This window comes from Hemicordylus capensis, chromosome 2 (genome assembly GCF_027244095.1).
Source record: "Hemicordylus capensis ecotype Gifberg chromosome 2, rHemCap1.1.pri, whole genome shotgun sequence".
Taxonomy (NCBI): domain Eukaryota; kingdom Metazoa; phylum Chordata; class Lepidosauria; order Squamata; family Cordylidae; genus Hemicordylus; species Hemicordylus capensis.
Genome location: NC_069658.1, coordinates 131,992,846 through 132,009,107, shown reverse-complemented (window position 1 = coordinate 132,009,107; position 16,262 = coordinate 131,992,846). Strand labels below are relative to the sequence as shown.

Below are 16,262 nucleotides of genomic sequence, written 5' to 3'. Positions count from 1 at the left end.
TTGCAGCATTGTGCTGCCCTCATAAAATGCTAATTTTCACTTTTCTAAATTTAATGTTAATGAATGTTTTTATTTTTAATTAAAGATTTCAAATTAACATTTTTTAATTTTTATAATTACAGTATTATATTTAAACTACAATTAAGAACTCTGTTTAAATTAAAAATTTATTTTAATCATCCACTGAAAATTAATTCTCCTCTCACTCCTTGATTCTCACACTCCTCTGTGTGTGTTTACTTGAATTGAATTGAATTGAATTTTGTGCTGTCTCTTTGGCCAACCTACCCACCAGTCAGGCCAAGGGGCTTGTGCTGCTAAGTGCTGGACTTCAACAGTGGGGTGAGGAAATTCATTACTGGTTAAGCTGGGGGGCACTGCTGGAGGAGCTGGAGCATGGGAGTGGCTATGGCATAGTGCTGTGCTCCATCCTTCTCTACTTTTACCGTCCCTTTTCAGTGATTTTTCAGTCATTTTCCTGGGCTCCAGAACCCAACTCCCCAATTCCCATTGACTTAAGGTTCATTATCTACGGTTGTCAACCAGAACAGAACCCACGTGAACAATGAGGACCACTTGCACTTGGTACATGCAAAAAGCAAAACAACAAACACACACCACAAGATCCATAGGATTTCCATTTGTACAATGTTCTGTGTAATATGACACACACAGCCAAACAGTGGCTTACCTGCCTTGTGACTGTAATCTCATCATGATTCTCAAATCCTAGTGGACTCTGCTTCTTATCAAAATTATCAAATGTGATTGATACAGTAGCCTTAGTAATCCCAGCCTGGCCATTTTTGTAAACAAGATCTTGCAAGTTGGAAGCTCGCACCTGGAAATATGAAAGAGCTATTTATTTCAGTAGCAATATTAGGCTATGTAAAGTAATGTGTGCCATCGAGTCGGTGTCAACTCCTGGAGATTACAGAGTCCTGTGGTTGCCTTTGGTAGAATATAGAAGGGGTTTACCATTGCCTCCTCCCACACAGCATAAGATGATGCCTTTCAGCATCTTCCTATATTGATGCTGCCCAATATAGGTGTTGCCCATGTTTTTCTAAAGAGCACTTCAGTTGCTGGCTTGCACTGAAGCCACATGATACCACAGGAAAAACATTTTAAAGGTGGGAAGAATGACAATGACAACATTTTAAAAAGATCAGTCTTATAAGAAAATTTGTGGGAACTTAGAGATTTTGTTCAATGTCCCTAAAATTTCTTATTACTGCAACACCAAGGGCGAGTTAACATGTCAATCATATATTATCCACATATCCAGAAAGAGTCAAGAGTCAAGATTCAAGAGTCAAAATCAGACGGGGCAGAAAATGATATCACCCATTGCACTTTTATATTACTTGTACTTTTTCCAGATAAAAGACTGCAACCTATATTCATGCAGCATTAAATCAAGTAATCCACAGATGGCCTGAACTATCAAAAGTGCCATAAGGGACTCACATTAAGTATTCTCTCCAGCACCTCCCAAGCAAATAAACATTCAGAACACAGTTCAACAGCTGTTGCATCTGTTGAAAAGCAACATCATAACCTGCCATTTCGATCCCTGCAGCTTGAACTTACACTTGCAAACTATAACTTTGTTGCCATGTGTTACTGTTGTGTCATTGCAACCACACATCTCTATAAAATCAGGGTTTTAGTTGTGTTGATCTGAGGGCAAGAGACCCTTCCTGTTTTTGTTTTTACAGACTCCTATTGCCTAATCACAGGAAGAATCTCCCAGCCAATACAATGCTATGCTACTCAGACAAACACTGTAATCATGGAAGGCAAGGCTAAAAAGAGCATCAGTGCCTGGTGGCACATTCTATTGCCATGTATAGCAGCACCCCCACCTTCATAGTGCCCAAAGAGAGCTCCTTACTCCATTCAGCACTATGCCACCAGAGTAAAACAGGCTGTTAAAATCAAATGACTCCACAACCCTACACTACTACCTGCAAGATTTGCACCATAATAATAGCAGGTCTGTATTAAGAATTTTGAAGGGGAACCACATTACAGGGTTCTCGAACTTGGGTCCCCAGATGTTACTGAACTACAACACCCACCACCCACAGCTACAGCTGGGGGTGATGGGAGTTGTAGTCCAACAACATCTGGGGACCCAAGTTTGAGAACCCCTGTTTAAAGATTTCCTAGCAAGTGCTTTATTTCAAAAGAAAAAGTTGTCCTGTGCAACCCGCTAGAACACTTTAGGGTGAGCCCCAACTTAGTTCTCCTTAAGACACAAAGGGCTACAACGAGAAGGAACCCCCCACGCCATTGACGGAAGCGCAAGGCGGGCACAGACCTACCTGCGAGAGATTGGTGATGCCCAATAAGAAGCAAATGGAGTCCAGGATGTTGGACTTGCCGCTCCCGTTTAAGCCCGTGATGGCGTTGAAGAGCGGGTCGAAGTCATGAACCTCTGTCCTTTGAGCGTAAGACTTGAACCCCTCCAGGACGATGGACCTGATGTGCATCTTCTTGGCTGGTCCTCTCGGGAGACCCCCGAGTCACTCTTCCTCGGAGGCAGCGCGCAAGCCGCGCCGTCGCTACTCCCCAACCCGCAGCCGCTTCCCGCGCTGCCGTTAAATCAGGGGGCGGGGAAAGCAAGCAAGGAAACTGCTAAGAGCCCGGATGTCTCGCGAGCGTGAGGCTCCGTTAGCCATGTGACCTGCTGCTCTTGCTTGCTTGCTTGCTTGCGTGATAAAGGCGGGCGTGGCGGGAGGGAGTCTTTCGTGTTTGGAAGGCGGTTGTGGTGTATTTGGGGAACGGGGTATAATTTTTCTAATTCTATCTCCCTGCAAGAAACAGGTCACTAAAGGCGGTTAAGCTGAGGGTTAAAGAGAGCAAGCTAGGACTTTTTTTTAATACTAATTTTATATCTCGTTCTTCCTCCAAGGAGCCCAGAGCGGTGCATTACATACTTAAGTTTCTTCTCACAACAACCCTGTGAAGTAGGTTAGGCTGAGAGAGAAGTGTCCCTGCACTTCCTCAGCTTCTAGAAACTGTTTATTAGACGCCGCATGGTGGGGTCTGGTACCTTTTTGCATTTACTATCAGCCTTGGGAGCCAGGTGTCTTGAATAAGCATTAGGGTCCCTGTGATGGTTGGCTCGTCACAGTCCCCAAGACTGTTCTAGGACTGGATTGTCTGGCTTTATTTCTTGTTGCTTGCTCATCACTACTTTTGGAAGAACATGTAGGCTTTATGTTGTCTAAACACTTTAATTTTTGTTCTGCATGTAGGCAGTGTCTGTTGCCTTGTATTCTTCTGTGCTAGGGACAATCTCTTGTACAAATGTTCTATGAAGCAATTTAGTCCAATAAATTTAGGGAAACCAATTTTAGGAGTTTGCCTGTTTTAGGGAAGCTCTAAGTGTTCTCCAAGTAAAAATAGGGATGTACTTTATTTAGGAACATAGGAAGCTGCTATATACTGAGTCAGACCATTGGCCTATCTAGTTCAGTATTGTCTTCACAGACTGGCAGTGGCTTCTCCAAGGTTGCAGGCAAGAATCTCTCTCAGCCCTTTCTTGGAGAAGCCAGGGAGGGAACTTGAAACCTTCTGCTCTTCCCAGAGCGGCTTCATCCCCTGAGGGGAATATCTTTCAGTACGCACACTTCTAGTCTCCCTTTCATATGCAACCAGGGCAGATCCTGCTTAGCTAAGGGGACAAGTCACGCTTGTTACCACAAGACTAGCTCTCCTCTTTATATTTATATCTCTTTACATTTATATCTATGTAAACTGCTTTGGGAACTTTTGTTGAAAAGCAGTATATAAATATTTGTTGTATTTGTACTTTTTCTATTGACACACTGAGAATTATGGTTGGAGGGCTTTTAATATACCATAACATACACTATCCAAAGTATTAAAATTGCAGATGGTATTCAGTTTATCGCCTGTTATGCTTTAACTTCTGAAGCAGGTTATGTTAGTAAACTTATTCCAGCATTATTTTAAAAAGAATTTGAATTCTAATTCTTGCAATGGCTGTTCCTGTAGCTGAAGTTTTAGCAAATCAAACGCACTCAGCAGCATCTGCTATTTGGATAGGATACTGAGGGCAGAAAAACACTTCACTAATATTCTATAAACAACAACAAAAACTTTGTCATGATCTGGGGCCTGTTAATAGTATAGTATATGACTTCAAAACAAAAGTATTTTTTCCAAACTGGAAAGGCTTTTCCTGCCATTAAGAGTATGTGAAACAGGCTGTACACTTGTATCCACATACTAATATTATATCCAGATATGCTAGTCATATTACATACATTTTGTTGTACTTTTGGTGCTGTCTGAGGGGGGCTGAATTATGGCAACTGCTAGTGCATGTGTGGACCAACAAGCAGAATGTGAAAAATGTTCCTTCAAGGCAGAATTGGACAAGTTGTAACTGGGGTGGAAGAAAATACATTTTTAAGCCTCAATTATAACAAATTTCTGTTAGCCTAGCAAATGCAATGTAAAATCTGGATGTTTTATACAAAATGTCTACTACTGTAGTCTGAAAAGTGAAACCATAACTACCTCACACACAACTTCTCTGCCAACATAATGAAAAGTGTTTTTCTATTAAAAGAAAGGTGTTTGAAGTAGCATAATACCACAAACCTGTTTATTGTGGTACAGTTTGACCTCAGGTCAAGCATAATGTCACAAATTACCATTTTTTGTTTAATACTTATTATGGACTTGGTATGGGTCTAAGAACTACCAATGCTTTGAAGGTTTGGGGAACCAGCCAGTGATGCAAGAGGAAACTTCAGACTCTGGACTTAGGCAATCCCTCTAAGTCACCCAGGAGCATTTGGCAATTCTAGTTCTTTATTTTTATAAGTACTTTGACATGAACACGTAACCACATCTATAGCCTAGGTTTCATGATGGAAAGCTAATTTGGTTAATTGATCATGGCAATATTAATGCAGTTAAAGCTCATAGTATGTTCACTTAGAGCTTTTTCAGACAATGACTTTGCCACGACTTTAGTGGGGGTGGGGTGTTCAAATATCGGCCAGATTTACAACGAAGTCTTACCACCAAATGTGATAGATAAATAATATTTCAGAGAGCACTTAGCACACAATTTGGGGTTTCCCCTCTGTATTGGAATGTAGCCTAATATCTCTGGTGTAAAAAACTCCTTGTATTGGGAGTATCTGTTATGCCCCAAACTCACAATAAAGCCTCGCGGTAAACCTCACGTTAAAGCCTGCTGTCTGAAAAGCCTCCAGCTGATGCATTCCCAGACTTAGGCAAAATTCTTGCTTGCATCATGCCATTAAATTGCTATCATGTTTAAAATCAAAATGCAACACACACAAAGAACATTCCTTAGTAACAAGGTCTACAAAGCATTGTTAGAACTGTGAAAAATGTGTGACTGCTTGCCAACTGGAAACTGGCTGTAACTAGTGATGTGCATCGGTCCGGATCCATCTGGACCGGCACGTCGGGGTGTCCACCTTTAAGGGCGGGGGGGGTAGAACTTAAGGGGGGTAGGCCGCACGCATGTGTGTTGGATGTAAAGCTTTTTACGGGCAACGACGGGCACCGGGGCGGCAGGAAAGGACGCTGCCGCCCCGAAAACTTCGGATATTACCGCAGCGCCGGAGGGGGAAGAGCGGCGGGAGGGGGAAGTTCTACCCCCCCTGCCCTTAAAGGTGGACACCCCCCCCCGCCGGACCGGTCCCTTCCCGAACCAGTTCGGAGGCCTCCAACATGGCCTCCGGACTGGTTCGGGCACACCACTAGCTGTAACACTGAAAATGAAATCTGAATTTACTGGCAAATCGCAAGATAAGAACAAGGCTGAAATATACATTAAATAAACCAAATTATAGCCTACTTACATTAAATAGGGATTTTGCAAATTCCCCAACAACAGCATTAAGTTTATTTCCCTTGCTAGTTTGCTTCCTATTGATAGGATGGCCAGACTGTTAATCTCTTCTATCATGGTTGATCTCAGGTGGTTGTTGCACCTCAAATGTTCATGCATCCACCATCTGGGATCGGGGTGGATTACATCATTACAAACTACACCACTGAGGTGTCCCTGTGTGTCAACGCACTACAACTGTGTCAAATTTGGTTCAAATTGGTTAGACAGTCTTCAAGTTAGTACACTTGCACTTCAAAAGTTCACACATCCACCATCTTGGATCGGAGTGGATGACATCACCACAAACTACACCATTGGGGCATCACCATACAGCTGTAGCAAATTTGGTTCAAATTGGTTAGACAGTCCACAAGTCAGTGCACTTGTGCCTCAAAAGTTTACATGTCTGCCATCTTGAACTGGGTTGTATGACTTTGTCACAATCTATGCCATTGAGGTGTCCCTATGTGTCCCTTCAGTTGTAGCAAATTTGGTTCAAATAGGTTAAGTGGTTCACAAGTTAGCCCACTTGCACCTCCAAAGTTTACACATCCGCCATCTTGAATCGGGGGATGACACCATCACAAATTACACCATTGAGGTGTCCTTGTGTGTCACTCACTGCCACTGTATGTAATTTGGTTTAAATTGATTAGTCAGTCCACAAATTAGCCTGCTTGTGCCTCAGATGTTCACACATCTTGAATTGGAGTGGATGACATCATCACACACCATGCCATTTGGGCATCCCTATATGTCCCTGCAGCTGTAGTAAATTTGGTTCAAATCAATTAAGCAGTTCACAAATTAGATCACTTGTGCCTCAAAAGTTTACACCTCCACCATCTTGGATCAGGGTGGATGATATCATCACAAACTAAGCCACTGAGGTGTACCCGATTTGGTTCATATTGGTCCAGTCGTTGCGAAGCTGATGGTGGGTTGAGGGGACACACGGACACACACACAGAATGCTGGGTGATCTCATAAGCCTACTGGAAAGTAGGCTTTTTTAAAAAGCACCATACCATCATCCATCCAAATAATTCACAGAATACCCACTGCTCCTCTATTTCAAAAAGGAGGAAAATAATCAAGTTAAATATTATCCTACACATTGTGACACATTTCTTACAAATATTATCCTACACATTTTTAACACGTGTCTTCTTGAGGGCACAAACAGCAACTGAACAAGAATGTAATAGTATGGATATTATGAATGTAATAGAATGTAAGATTGTAATAGTATAAAACAAGTATATTTATGCAAATATGCATTAGCAGAAAGATTTCAACACACAACTGGACATATTCCCACCACACATATTTCTTTACCCACCCACCCTTTCTCTCTCTCAAGGATCCAATATGTAAAAAACTGAATTTGCAAGAATGTAAAGATGTAAAATAAACAAGGCAATTGGGGAGGGGGTAGAGACACTGGGATTTTTGTTGCTTTTTAATGCAGCTTGGGGGCTGGGTGGGAAAATGGACCCACCATTCAGAAAATCAGGCAAGAAGTTGGAGCTGCTTAGCTGCAAGCAGGGTTGTCCCTAGGGGCAGAAAAAAATAAAAGCACAGTGCAGTCATAGGGTTGCCATGTCCCCTGAAATTTAGGGTAGCCCCTCAATTTTGGCTCCTCCAACCGGCTGCTAAAACCCACCCGGATCAACGTGGATTTCAAATGCGCTGTCTGGATTTTACTCTGGATCCGATCACATGGGAGGGCAGAGAAGGAGGAAAAAGTATACAAATCTTGTCAAATAATGCAAATAAATCTTGTCAAATATGCAAATTAGGCCAGCCAGATTTGGGATGCTTGAATATGGCAACCCTAACTGTGCAGAGCAGGCAAGTTTCCCCTTACCTTCCCCACACAGTTTTAATTTTAAATGCAGGGCTTGCGAGTTTAAGTCAGAAATAATCTTTCTTCACCTCCCTCACCCGGTTTGCTGGAAACTTCTGCCCAAACATATATTGGCTTTTAACCCCATGTTTTCCTTGCCTTTGACAACCATCGCCACAGAGGAGGTGGCAGTGGCGCTCACTCATTGTTTGCAAACATTTTACAGTGTTTGGCACTACATGGCATGACACCGGTGTTTTACAAGGAAGAGACAAACGGGGACTGAGCATGAGCAATGACACGGAAGTTTATCAGGAAAAGCTGGAGTAAGTAGTGAAATCTTAAGTGGCAGGGGATAAGAATGCACTAGCATGTCAGAAAACCCAGCCGGGCAGGGCTCGTTGAGGGGCAGGGGAAAGAGGTTGGGCCAAGTGCCATGCTGGAGATGGCTGCAGAAGTCACGGAAGTGCCCCCACCCCTCTTCAGAGTTTCCAATAAGAATGCTTAAAAGGAGTTTAAAAAGGAGTTGGGGGGAAGGAGGAGGAGAGCAGCTTTTTTGTGCAATTTATACCTTCTGCAGAGCTACCTGTTTCTAAAAAGACCCTACAGATTACCGAAAGGGGGGAAGGATTGTTTTTCATATGCTAAGCAGCTAAATCGCAGGGGACAACCACACAATAGAAGGCTTGGGTCAGCCATGGGAGAACAACAAAGCAAAGAACAGGCAATCAGCCTTTTAGAATATATGGGGAGAAATTTGCTGCAACACGCTCCCCAAAAGCAAAACAAAACCAGGAGCAGGGAAGGGAAACAGCACACTGACCAGAAGCTGAGGCAAGAGCCAGGGCAGTGGGGCAAAGGCAGCAATGGGGGTGAGGGTGGGGCACAGGCAGCAATAGGAGCAGTGTTGGAGGTGGAGCAAGCAAAAGCACAAGCAGCAGTAGCCCCTCACAGAGCAGGGAAGAGACGGAGTGGCATCTTTAAACTGCTGCGCAGGGGGCTAGGGCTTTGTGAGCGGGGTGCAGCTGTGTGCCTTAAAGGAAAGAGCGCCCCCCCCAAGCACACTGTTGGGAATTCTCTCTGGTAAGAGAAACCCTTTTTATTATAGCAGAGTGCCACAACACAGCAGAATTTAGTTAGGCATGCGTGTATGCTGAGAGTAAAGTAACTTGGAGCCAGTTCATAGTTTCAAATCAATATAAGTAGTATTTATTAGGGAACTCCATTCTAGATAGGAAAGTGAGGAGACAGAATCTCTAATCTATCTGTCAAGCTGGATGCACATGGATTCTGCATCTCTGCACACATGGTGCAGGGAAGAGGAGCTTGCATGTTGCAAGGTAAAAGGAAGGGAAGAAGAAGGGAAGAGGTAGTGGCAGGAAGGAAGTTAGTCCCTAAGAGCAGCAATCTACATTCCAAAGGGATAGTGTCAGAGCAGTAGAGAAGAGATGACCAATGTCTTGACTCTCTAGCCCTCTGACTCACTAGTCTGTCCTCCTATGTCATTGAGACAAGAGACAGTGCATAGTCCTTCACTTCCAACACCCCCTCTCAATGTCTCATGACTCAGTTCACAAGATTCATTTTCTCTCTCAGCTTTTCAAAGCAGGGTCTTGGTAATGGCTTAGTGAGTAGATCTGCAAGCATTTCATTTGTTGGGCAGTAGATCAGCTTGATTAGTCCATCCTTTTGCAGATTTCTCACTACATGGTACTTCACATCAATATGCTTGGTACGCCTCTTTACATCTTCTTGTGTGGAGAGTTGAATGCAGCTTTGGTTGTCTTCATACAATGGTATGGGCTGTGGTACATCTATACCTAGCTCTTTGAGTAGTTGACAAAGCCATTGTATCTCGTGACAGCCCTGTGCAGCTGATACATATTCTGCTTCTGTGGTTGATGATGCTGTTATGTCTTGCTTGGTGCTTGACCAGCTTGTGGCTCCATCTCCATAGAAAATTATGTGACCACTAGTGGATTTCCTTTCTGTTAGATCTCCACCCCAGTCTTCATCTACGTATGTTTCTAGTTTTGGTTCAGTGTTAGCTGGTAGCTTGAGCTTAAAGTGTGCAGTACCCTTTAGGTACTTAACAAGTCTCTTAATTGCATTCCAGTCCTTGACTGTGGGTGATGCAGTCTTTCTGTAAAGTAAGCCAACTGCTGTACTAATATCTGGCCTAGTGAGTGTACGTACTAATGTATAGAAGCTTACCCAATGCTTCACAATATCTATGGTTATCAGATAGTAGCTCAGTTTGATCTTCTTGCTCTATGTAGTTCACTTCCATTGGAGTTGGTTTAGGATTCACATCTTCCAGTCTGAGCAGGTTTATCAGGTCTTTAATTTTCTGTTCTTCGTTGATGAGGAAACTTCCATCTTTCTCTCTTTGTACTTGAATGCCCGAGTAATGTGCAATGTCACCAAGTTGCTTGACTTCCACATCTCTGTCCAGATGATGCATTATTTCCTTGCTGTCATCTGGATTCTCATAGGCAAGAATCAAACCATCAACATATGCCAAAATGTAAGTCCATTTGCCATCTCTGCATTTCATGTACAGGCAGGGATCAGCTTCACTTCTTTTTAAGCTTGCTTGAAGCAGCATATCATTAGTTTTGTGTTCCATGCTCTGGCAGTCTGTTTTAAACCATAAATGCTCTTTTGCAGTTTGCATACATAGTCCTCTTTGCCTTTCTCTAAGAAACCTGGTGGTTGTTGCATGTAAATGTCCTCTTCTAGTTCGCCATGCAAGAATGCAGTTTTCACATCTAGGTATTCAACATTCATTCCTTTGCTAGCAGAAATACTTAACAGAGTCCTTACTGTGGTGTGGTTGACCACTGGTGCAAATGTTTCATCATAATCATCTCCATATTTCTGTGAACATCCTTTCGCTGCTAATCTGGCTTTGTAGCGCTGAATCTCACCATCAGCATCATGTTTGTGTTTGAAAACCCATTTGCAGCCTATAACTTTCCTCCCTTGAGGTAACTTAGTAAGAGTCCAGGTTTTGTTTTTCTGTAGAGCCTCAAGCTCTTCAATTGCAGCTTGTTTCCACTTCTGGGCTTCTGGTTGTGGTAGCTGGTGTAGAATTATGCTAGCCTTGTGATAGTAGTGTTGCATAAAATACTTGGCTAACTCGCAAGTTTATAATGATCTAGAAGATAAGAAACAATATACTAATTTGTAATAGCTCATTTCTGTAACCCTATGAGCCATGTGATCTTGACAAATTAAGAAACTTAGGTAATACTTGCAAACAATATGTATGGAAGAATGCATGAGTGAGCAACATCAAGTGTGCCCCAGCCCCATTCTCTTTCGAACACGAACAATGTTGGGAATGATGCCAAAGGCCTGAAGAATCAGTGAAAACCGGGGAGAACTGTCAAAGACATTGTAAAGGAGAAAGAACTGGGAATAGAACAAAAAGATAAGATGAGTACATCTTGTGATCACGGAAATGGAAGTGGACTGCAGATGTACCAGCTGGAGTGGAAACATCCCTTTATAAGTCAGGCAGGAAACCAGGAGATCCCTGAGAAGCATCACCACCCAGAGTGAGGCCTCCACGCTTCTTCCAACACCCCATTCAAAGACTGATCATCTTTGGAGTGGGGCTGGTGAGTATGAGTGTGTGTGTGTGTGTGTGTGTGTGTGTGTGTGTGTGTGTGTGTGTGAATTAGGAGCTAGCTTGCTGTTTAATTGACTATAATAAAACATATGTGCATTGATTGACTAAAACCAGCTGATGTCTGTGTCCATTTTCCTGGGGCTGCATTGTTGTTGGGCCGTGCAGTGCTAGAGGACTTGGAGCAAATAAAGGGTCCCACACTGGGATATTTCTTCCCATGATGAGGCTTCTGGTTGTTCCACCGTTCTTGTGAGGTAGGACTGTCTCGAAGCTGGAACACTTCTGGTTGAGCGCATTGAGCACCTCACCTCATCCTCTGTGGTCCCTTCCATTATCTCAGGTGCGTCTGGTGGATCGCTGGGAGTCTCTGTGTCATGCGTGGTTGGATCTGGATCTGCTGTCTCCTCCTCCTCAATTCCACTGAGATCAGGAAGCATAATCCAGTCGTCGGGGTGTTTGGTCTGGTTGCTTGCTTCGGTGTAGGCCCCTCTGAAGGTGTAGCTCTTTCATTCTCATCAAAATACACCGATCTGCTTATGGTTATCTTGTTGGTGTCAGGATCCAGGATTCTGTAGCCTTTGGATTGCGCTGAGTAGCCTACAAAAATCCCTTTGTGGCCCTAGCCCCTAACTTAGTCCTTTTTTCCTTTGGGATGTATGAGTAAGCCGTGCTTCCAAAGACACACATATGCGTCATGGATGGCTTATGACCATGCCAAAGTTCATATGGTGTTGTTCCTACAGGCTTTGTGTGCATTCTGTTTTTTATGTATGTAGCAGTCATGATTCCTTCTCCCCAGAGTTTTTGTGGGAGGTGTGTGTCAGCAAGCATGCATCTTACCATGTCCAGGAGGGTTCTGTTCTTTCTTTCTGAGATTCCATTTTGCAATGGATTGTAAGCTACCATGGTTTGATGCATGATTGCATGTTCTCTCAAGAACTGCTGTGTGGTGCTGGACATATACTCTCCTCCATTGTCTGTGCGCAGGATCTTTGGCTTCCACTCAAATTTGTTGCTTGCCATGGCCACATAGTCCTGGAGTTTCTCGAGCACCTGTGATTTCTCCTTTAGTAGAAAGACAACTGTATATCATGGGTAATCATTGATGAATCTTAGAAAGTATCTGAAATTGCCAGATTCAAAATCCGAAAACAAGCCAAAAAAATCCAAAATAAGCCAAATTGAGCCAAACACCAAAAAATGCCAGGACGGGGGTGTTTTGGCCTTTTTTTGGCTCTTGGCTGCTTTGGGGCTTATTTTGGGTGGGTTTGCCAAGTTTGGCAGGCAAGGGATGGCCCTTCTCTTACCTTGTCCTGCTGTAGCCAGCCACTGCTTCTGGTGAGCATTGCGATACATTGCCGCCAGCCCCGCTTCCAGGACCGCAACTAGCCCGCCGTGGTGATAGTACTCCTTTCTCTCAATTTTCTCGTGCTTCCACTCCGACTCTGAGACACTGGATTGGACTCAACAAGAGAAGGGGAGCTCTTCTTCCCCTTTGATGTGGCAGCAGCAAGATGAGGTGGTCCTTCTGACTTGTCTTCTTCTTCTCCCCCAGGCAGCATGCACTCCTGTGTGTGTCTTGGCTTTCTCTGTGGAAGGAAGGAGATGGGGACACCATGAGAAACCAGACAAGCTTGTGTCAGTCAGCCCCAGACACCCCACTACCCCCCCCCACTCTCTCTTTCTGAGGCCGCGAGGCACATTACCTCACAGAGATGGCAGCAGCAACATAGTATTTCCGGGGGTGGGGGGTGTTTGGCAGGCAAGGGATGGCCCTTCTCTTACATACTTTGTCCTGCTGCAGGTATGGTAGTACTCCTTTCTCTCATTTTTCTCATGCCCCCCTTCATACTCTGACACTGAAATTGGGTACATTGAGCAAAAAGCAGAGAATGGGAGCTCCTTTGCTTGGGCACAGTTCTCCTCTCCATCATCACACAGTAGTAGTAGTAGCCGGAAGGCAAGGCAAGTGCTTCTATTCCCCCTTCCCTGCTTCTCTGACGCAAAAGGAAAACACAAGCACTTTCCTCCTCCTCCGCATGCACGCAGCAGACCACTCCACTGGACCTCATCCTCATCCCTCGCTTGTACTCCTTTCTCTCATTTCTCGCATCACCAAATTCCGACTCTGACTGGACTGGATTGGCAATGAGAGAAAAAAGAGAATTGGAGCTCTGAATGGCAGCTGGCACCCAAAAACAACCCAAAGCTGCCTTGTGTTAGTAGTAGCTGGGAAGGCAAGCCCTTCCCCTGCTGCTTTTGACACAGAGTGGATCAGAAGGGCTTTTCTCCCCTGCCCTGCTCCGAGAGAAGAAGAGACCCAAATAGCAGTTGGCACCCCAAAACAAACAAACAAAAGCTGCATTCAGAGTAGCTGGGATTCGGGAAGGCAAGCCCTTCCCCTCCCTCTGCCCTGGTGGGTAAGAGGGCTTTCCCCTGCCCCCCTGCTCCGACCAACGCAGACCAGACTGCTCCCCCTCCAGTCAGACCTGAGAGCTCCTCCTGTCCTCCAGCGTCTCTCCAGCACAGCAGCAGCAGCACCAGCTTTACATACCTTGTCCTGCTGCAGGTCGTGATCCGTCGCCGCCAGCCCCCCTTCCGTAACTAGCCGCAAGACTCCTTTCTTTCATATCATTCCTGCCTCTATTTCAATTCTGACCCTGAAATAGTGGCAAGGAATGATAAGAGAATGGGAGTTCCTTTGCTTGGACACATTTCTCCTCTCCATCATTATCAGCACACCGTAGTAGTAGCTGGGAGGTGGCAAGTGCATCTCTTCCCCTTGCCCTGCTAATGACGCAAAGGTAAGACATGCATGTCCCTCCATTCTCTGGCACACGCACAGTGCACGCAGCTGACCACTGATCTCATCCTCATCCCTCGCTCGTACTCCTTTCTCTCATCTCCATTCCAATTCTGACTGGACTGGCAACGAGAGAGAAAAGAGAATTGGAGCTCTAAATGGCATCTGGCACCCCAAAACAACAAACAAAAGCTTGTAGGAGCTGCCCTTCTCTTACCTTGTCCTGCTGCAGCTGCTGCTTCTGGTGAGCGTCGCGATCCATCGCCGCCAGCCCCCCTTCTGCATCTGTCTGCAAGTTCAACTTGCCCGCCATGGTGGTAGTACCCCTTGTCCATGGAGACACACAGCATGGACAAGTGTGTGTTTCTTGATTGGCTGTGGAAGGAAGGAGATGAGTGCATACCATGAGAAACCCGAGACATTCCTGCATCAGCTCAGACACCCCAGACCCAGTGGTGGCTGGTGGTGACTCCTGGGCTTGGGTGGGCGCCAGGCAGGGCAGGTGGTAGGTGGAGCCAAAGTGGGCAGAACCAACTATGTGGGTGGAGCTGCAAGTGAGGCATTGCTAAAAAAAGGAAAAGCTATATAAGCACTTAAGTGTTTCTTACCGTGGTTCCTGAAGTTCTGCTCTTGTTTCAGAGATTAGAAGTGTGTGGCCTCTACCTCCCCTCAATAGCCACCCCAGACCTCCATTAAATCCTCCTCTTCTTATTGCCTGAAAAGAAAAGAGAAAGTTAAGTGGGGCAGGGCTATGACTGCACTCCCCAAACCCAATGGACTCCTACTTACGGTGGCTGCTGAAGACTCTCACTTTCTCTTTGCCCAGCAGCAGAGGCTTTTCCTGCGTGGCTCCAAAGACTGCAGCATCTGCACTTGAGATTTCCCTGCAAGAGAAGGAGGAGGAGTGGGGGGAGAAGGAAAGTCAGCACAGGAGAGTAAGGCAGCAGGGCACTAACAGCCCACCACTCTGCTCTGCTGAACTGACACCTTGGCTTCTGAGGACTCCCGCTTCCTTTTGGCCTGTCAGGAGAGGCTTTTCCTGTGTGGCTCCAAAGTGGCTCCTGCGTTCGGAGGCTGCAAGGGGGAAAGGGGGTCAAGAAGTGCTATGCAAGGATTCAACCGCTTATACCATCATGCCGTGTAACTTATCATACCTTCTTGCTCCTCCCGTGAGAGGAAATTTGCAGCCTGCATGGATTCTGTGAGATGCTTGCTCTGATTCCAGTGGTGAGAAGTGTGTGACCTCCACCTCCCCTCAGTAGCCACCCCAGACCTCCATTAAATCCTCCTCTTCTTATTGCCTGAGAAGAAAAGAGAAAGAAAGTTCAGTGGGGAAAAGCTATGACAGCACTGGAAGACGACTCACTTTGGCTTCTGAAGACTCCCGCTTTCTCTTCCCGGCTGGCGCATCAGGAGACGCTTTTCCCGAGTGGCTTCGAAGTGGCTGGCTGGAGGATCTGGCTTGGGGTCCTCCCTGCAAGGGAAGCGGGAGAGGGGTGGGGAGGGGAGAGGCAAAGTCAGTCCAGCAGGACAGGGCACTGCCAGCCCACTACTCTGCTGCAATGCCACTCACCTTGGCTTCAGAGGACCCCAGCCTTCTCTTTGCCCGTCAGGGGAGGCCTTTCCTGAGTGGCTTCAAAGTGGCTGGCTGCTGGATCTGGCTTGGATCCCCACTCTCCATCCCGTGTCTTTGCTGTGGAAGAAGAGAAGGGACACAACGCCTTTAAAAACATATAGTGTTATGAGAAAAAGCCCAAGGAGAGCCAAGCACAAAAAGGCCAAAAAAGGCAAAGTATAATTTGAAATGTTTTTCATACTAACGTCACAGGAAAAGGTCCAGATCCAGGTCGGCAGGATCAGCAGTAGATCCCTCGCCGCTGCTGCCGCCGCCGCCTGTGTGTGGATGTGGTGGCTGTGGCAACATAGACCTTGTCTGCCGTGAAATTCCGCAGCATTTTGGGTGAGGGGGTGAAATCTCTGCAGCATTTGCCGGAAAGCACCAGTTCCACCCTTATCCTCGCGATAGCATCGGGGAGATTAAGCTGCATCCTATTTCGTG

At 45.4% G+C, this 16,262-nt stretch overlaps 1 protein-coding gene across 4 annotated transcripts in view; it reads right to left on the bottom strand.

Annotated features, from left to right (window-relative positions):
- SMC2 (structural maintenance of chromosomes 2) overlaps positions 1–16,262 on the bottom strand; it is a 57,309-nt gene extending 41,047 nt beyond the window's left edge. The window contains exons 1-9 of one of the 4 annotated variants that reach the window (XM_053297195.1): positions 16,025–16,262; positions 15,777–15,896; positions 15,358–15,677; positions 15,191–15,277; positions 14,993–15,087; positions 14,812–14,918; positions 14,421–14,578; positions 12,708–12,989; positions 692–841 (exon numbers count right to left, since the gene is read on the bottom strand). In XM_053297195.1, the coding sequence (XP_053153170.1) occupies positions 692–841; positions 12,708–12,746 (189 nt within the window). In that variant the 5' untranslated portion in view covers positions 12,747–12,989; positions 14,421–14,578; positions 14,812–14,918; ... (3 more) ...; positions 15,777–15,896; positions 16,025–16,262. Of the gene's footprint in view, positions 1–691; positions 842–2,330; positions 2,647–12,707; positions 12,990–13,954; positions 14,192–14,420; positions 14,579–14,811; positions 14,919–14,992; positions 15,088–15,190; positions 15,278–15,357; positions 15,897–16,024 lie in introns of those variants that run through there. The other 3 variants (XM_053297194.1, XM_053297196.1, XM_053297192.1) reach the window with 3 other exon arrangements.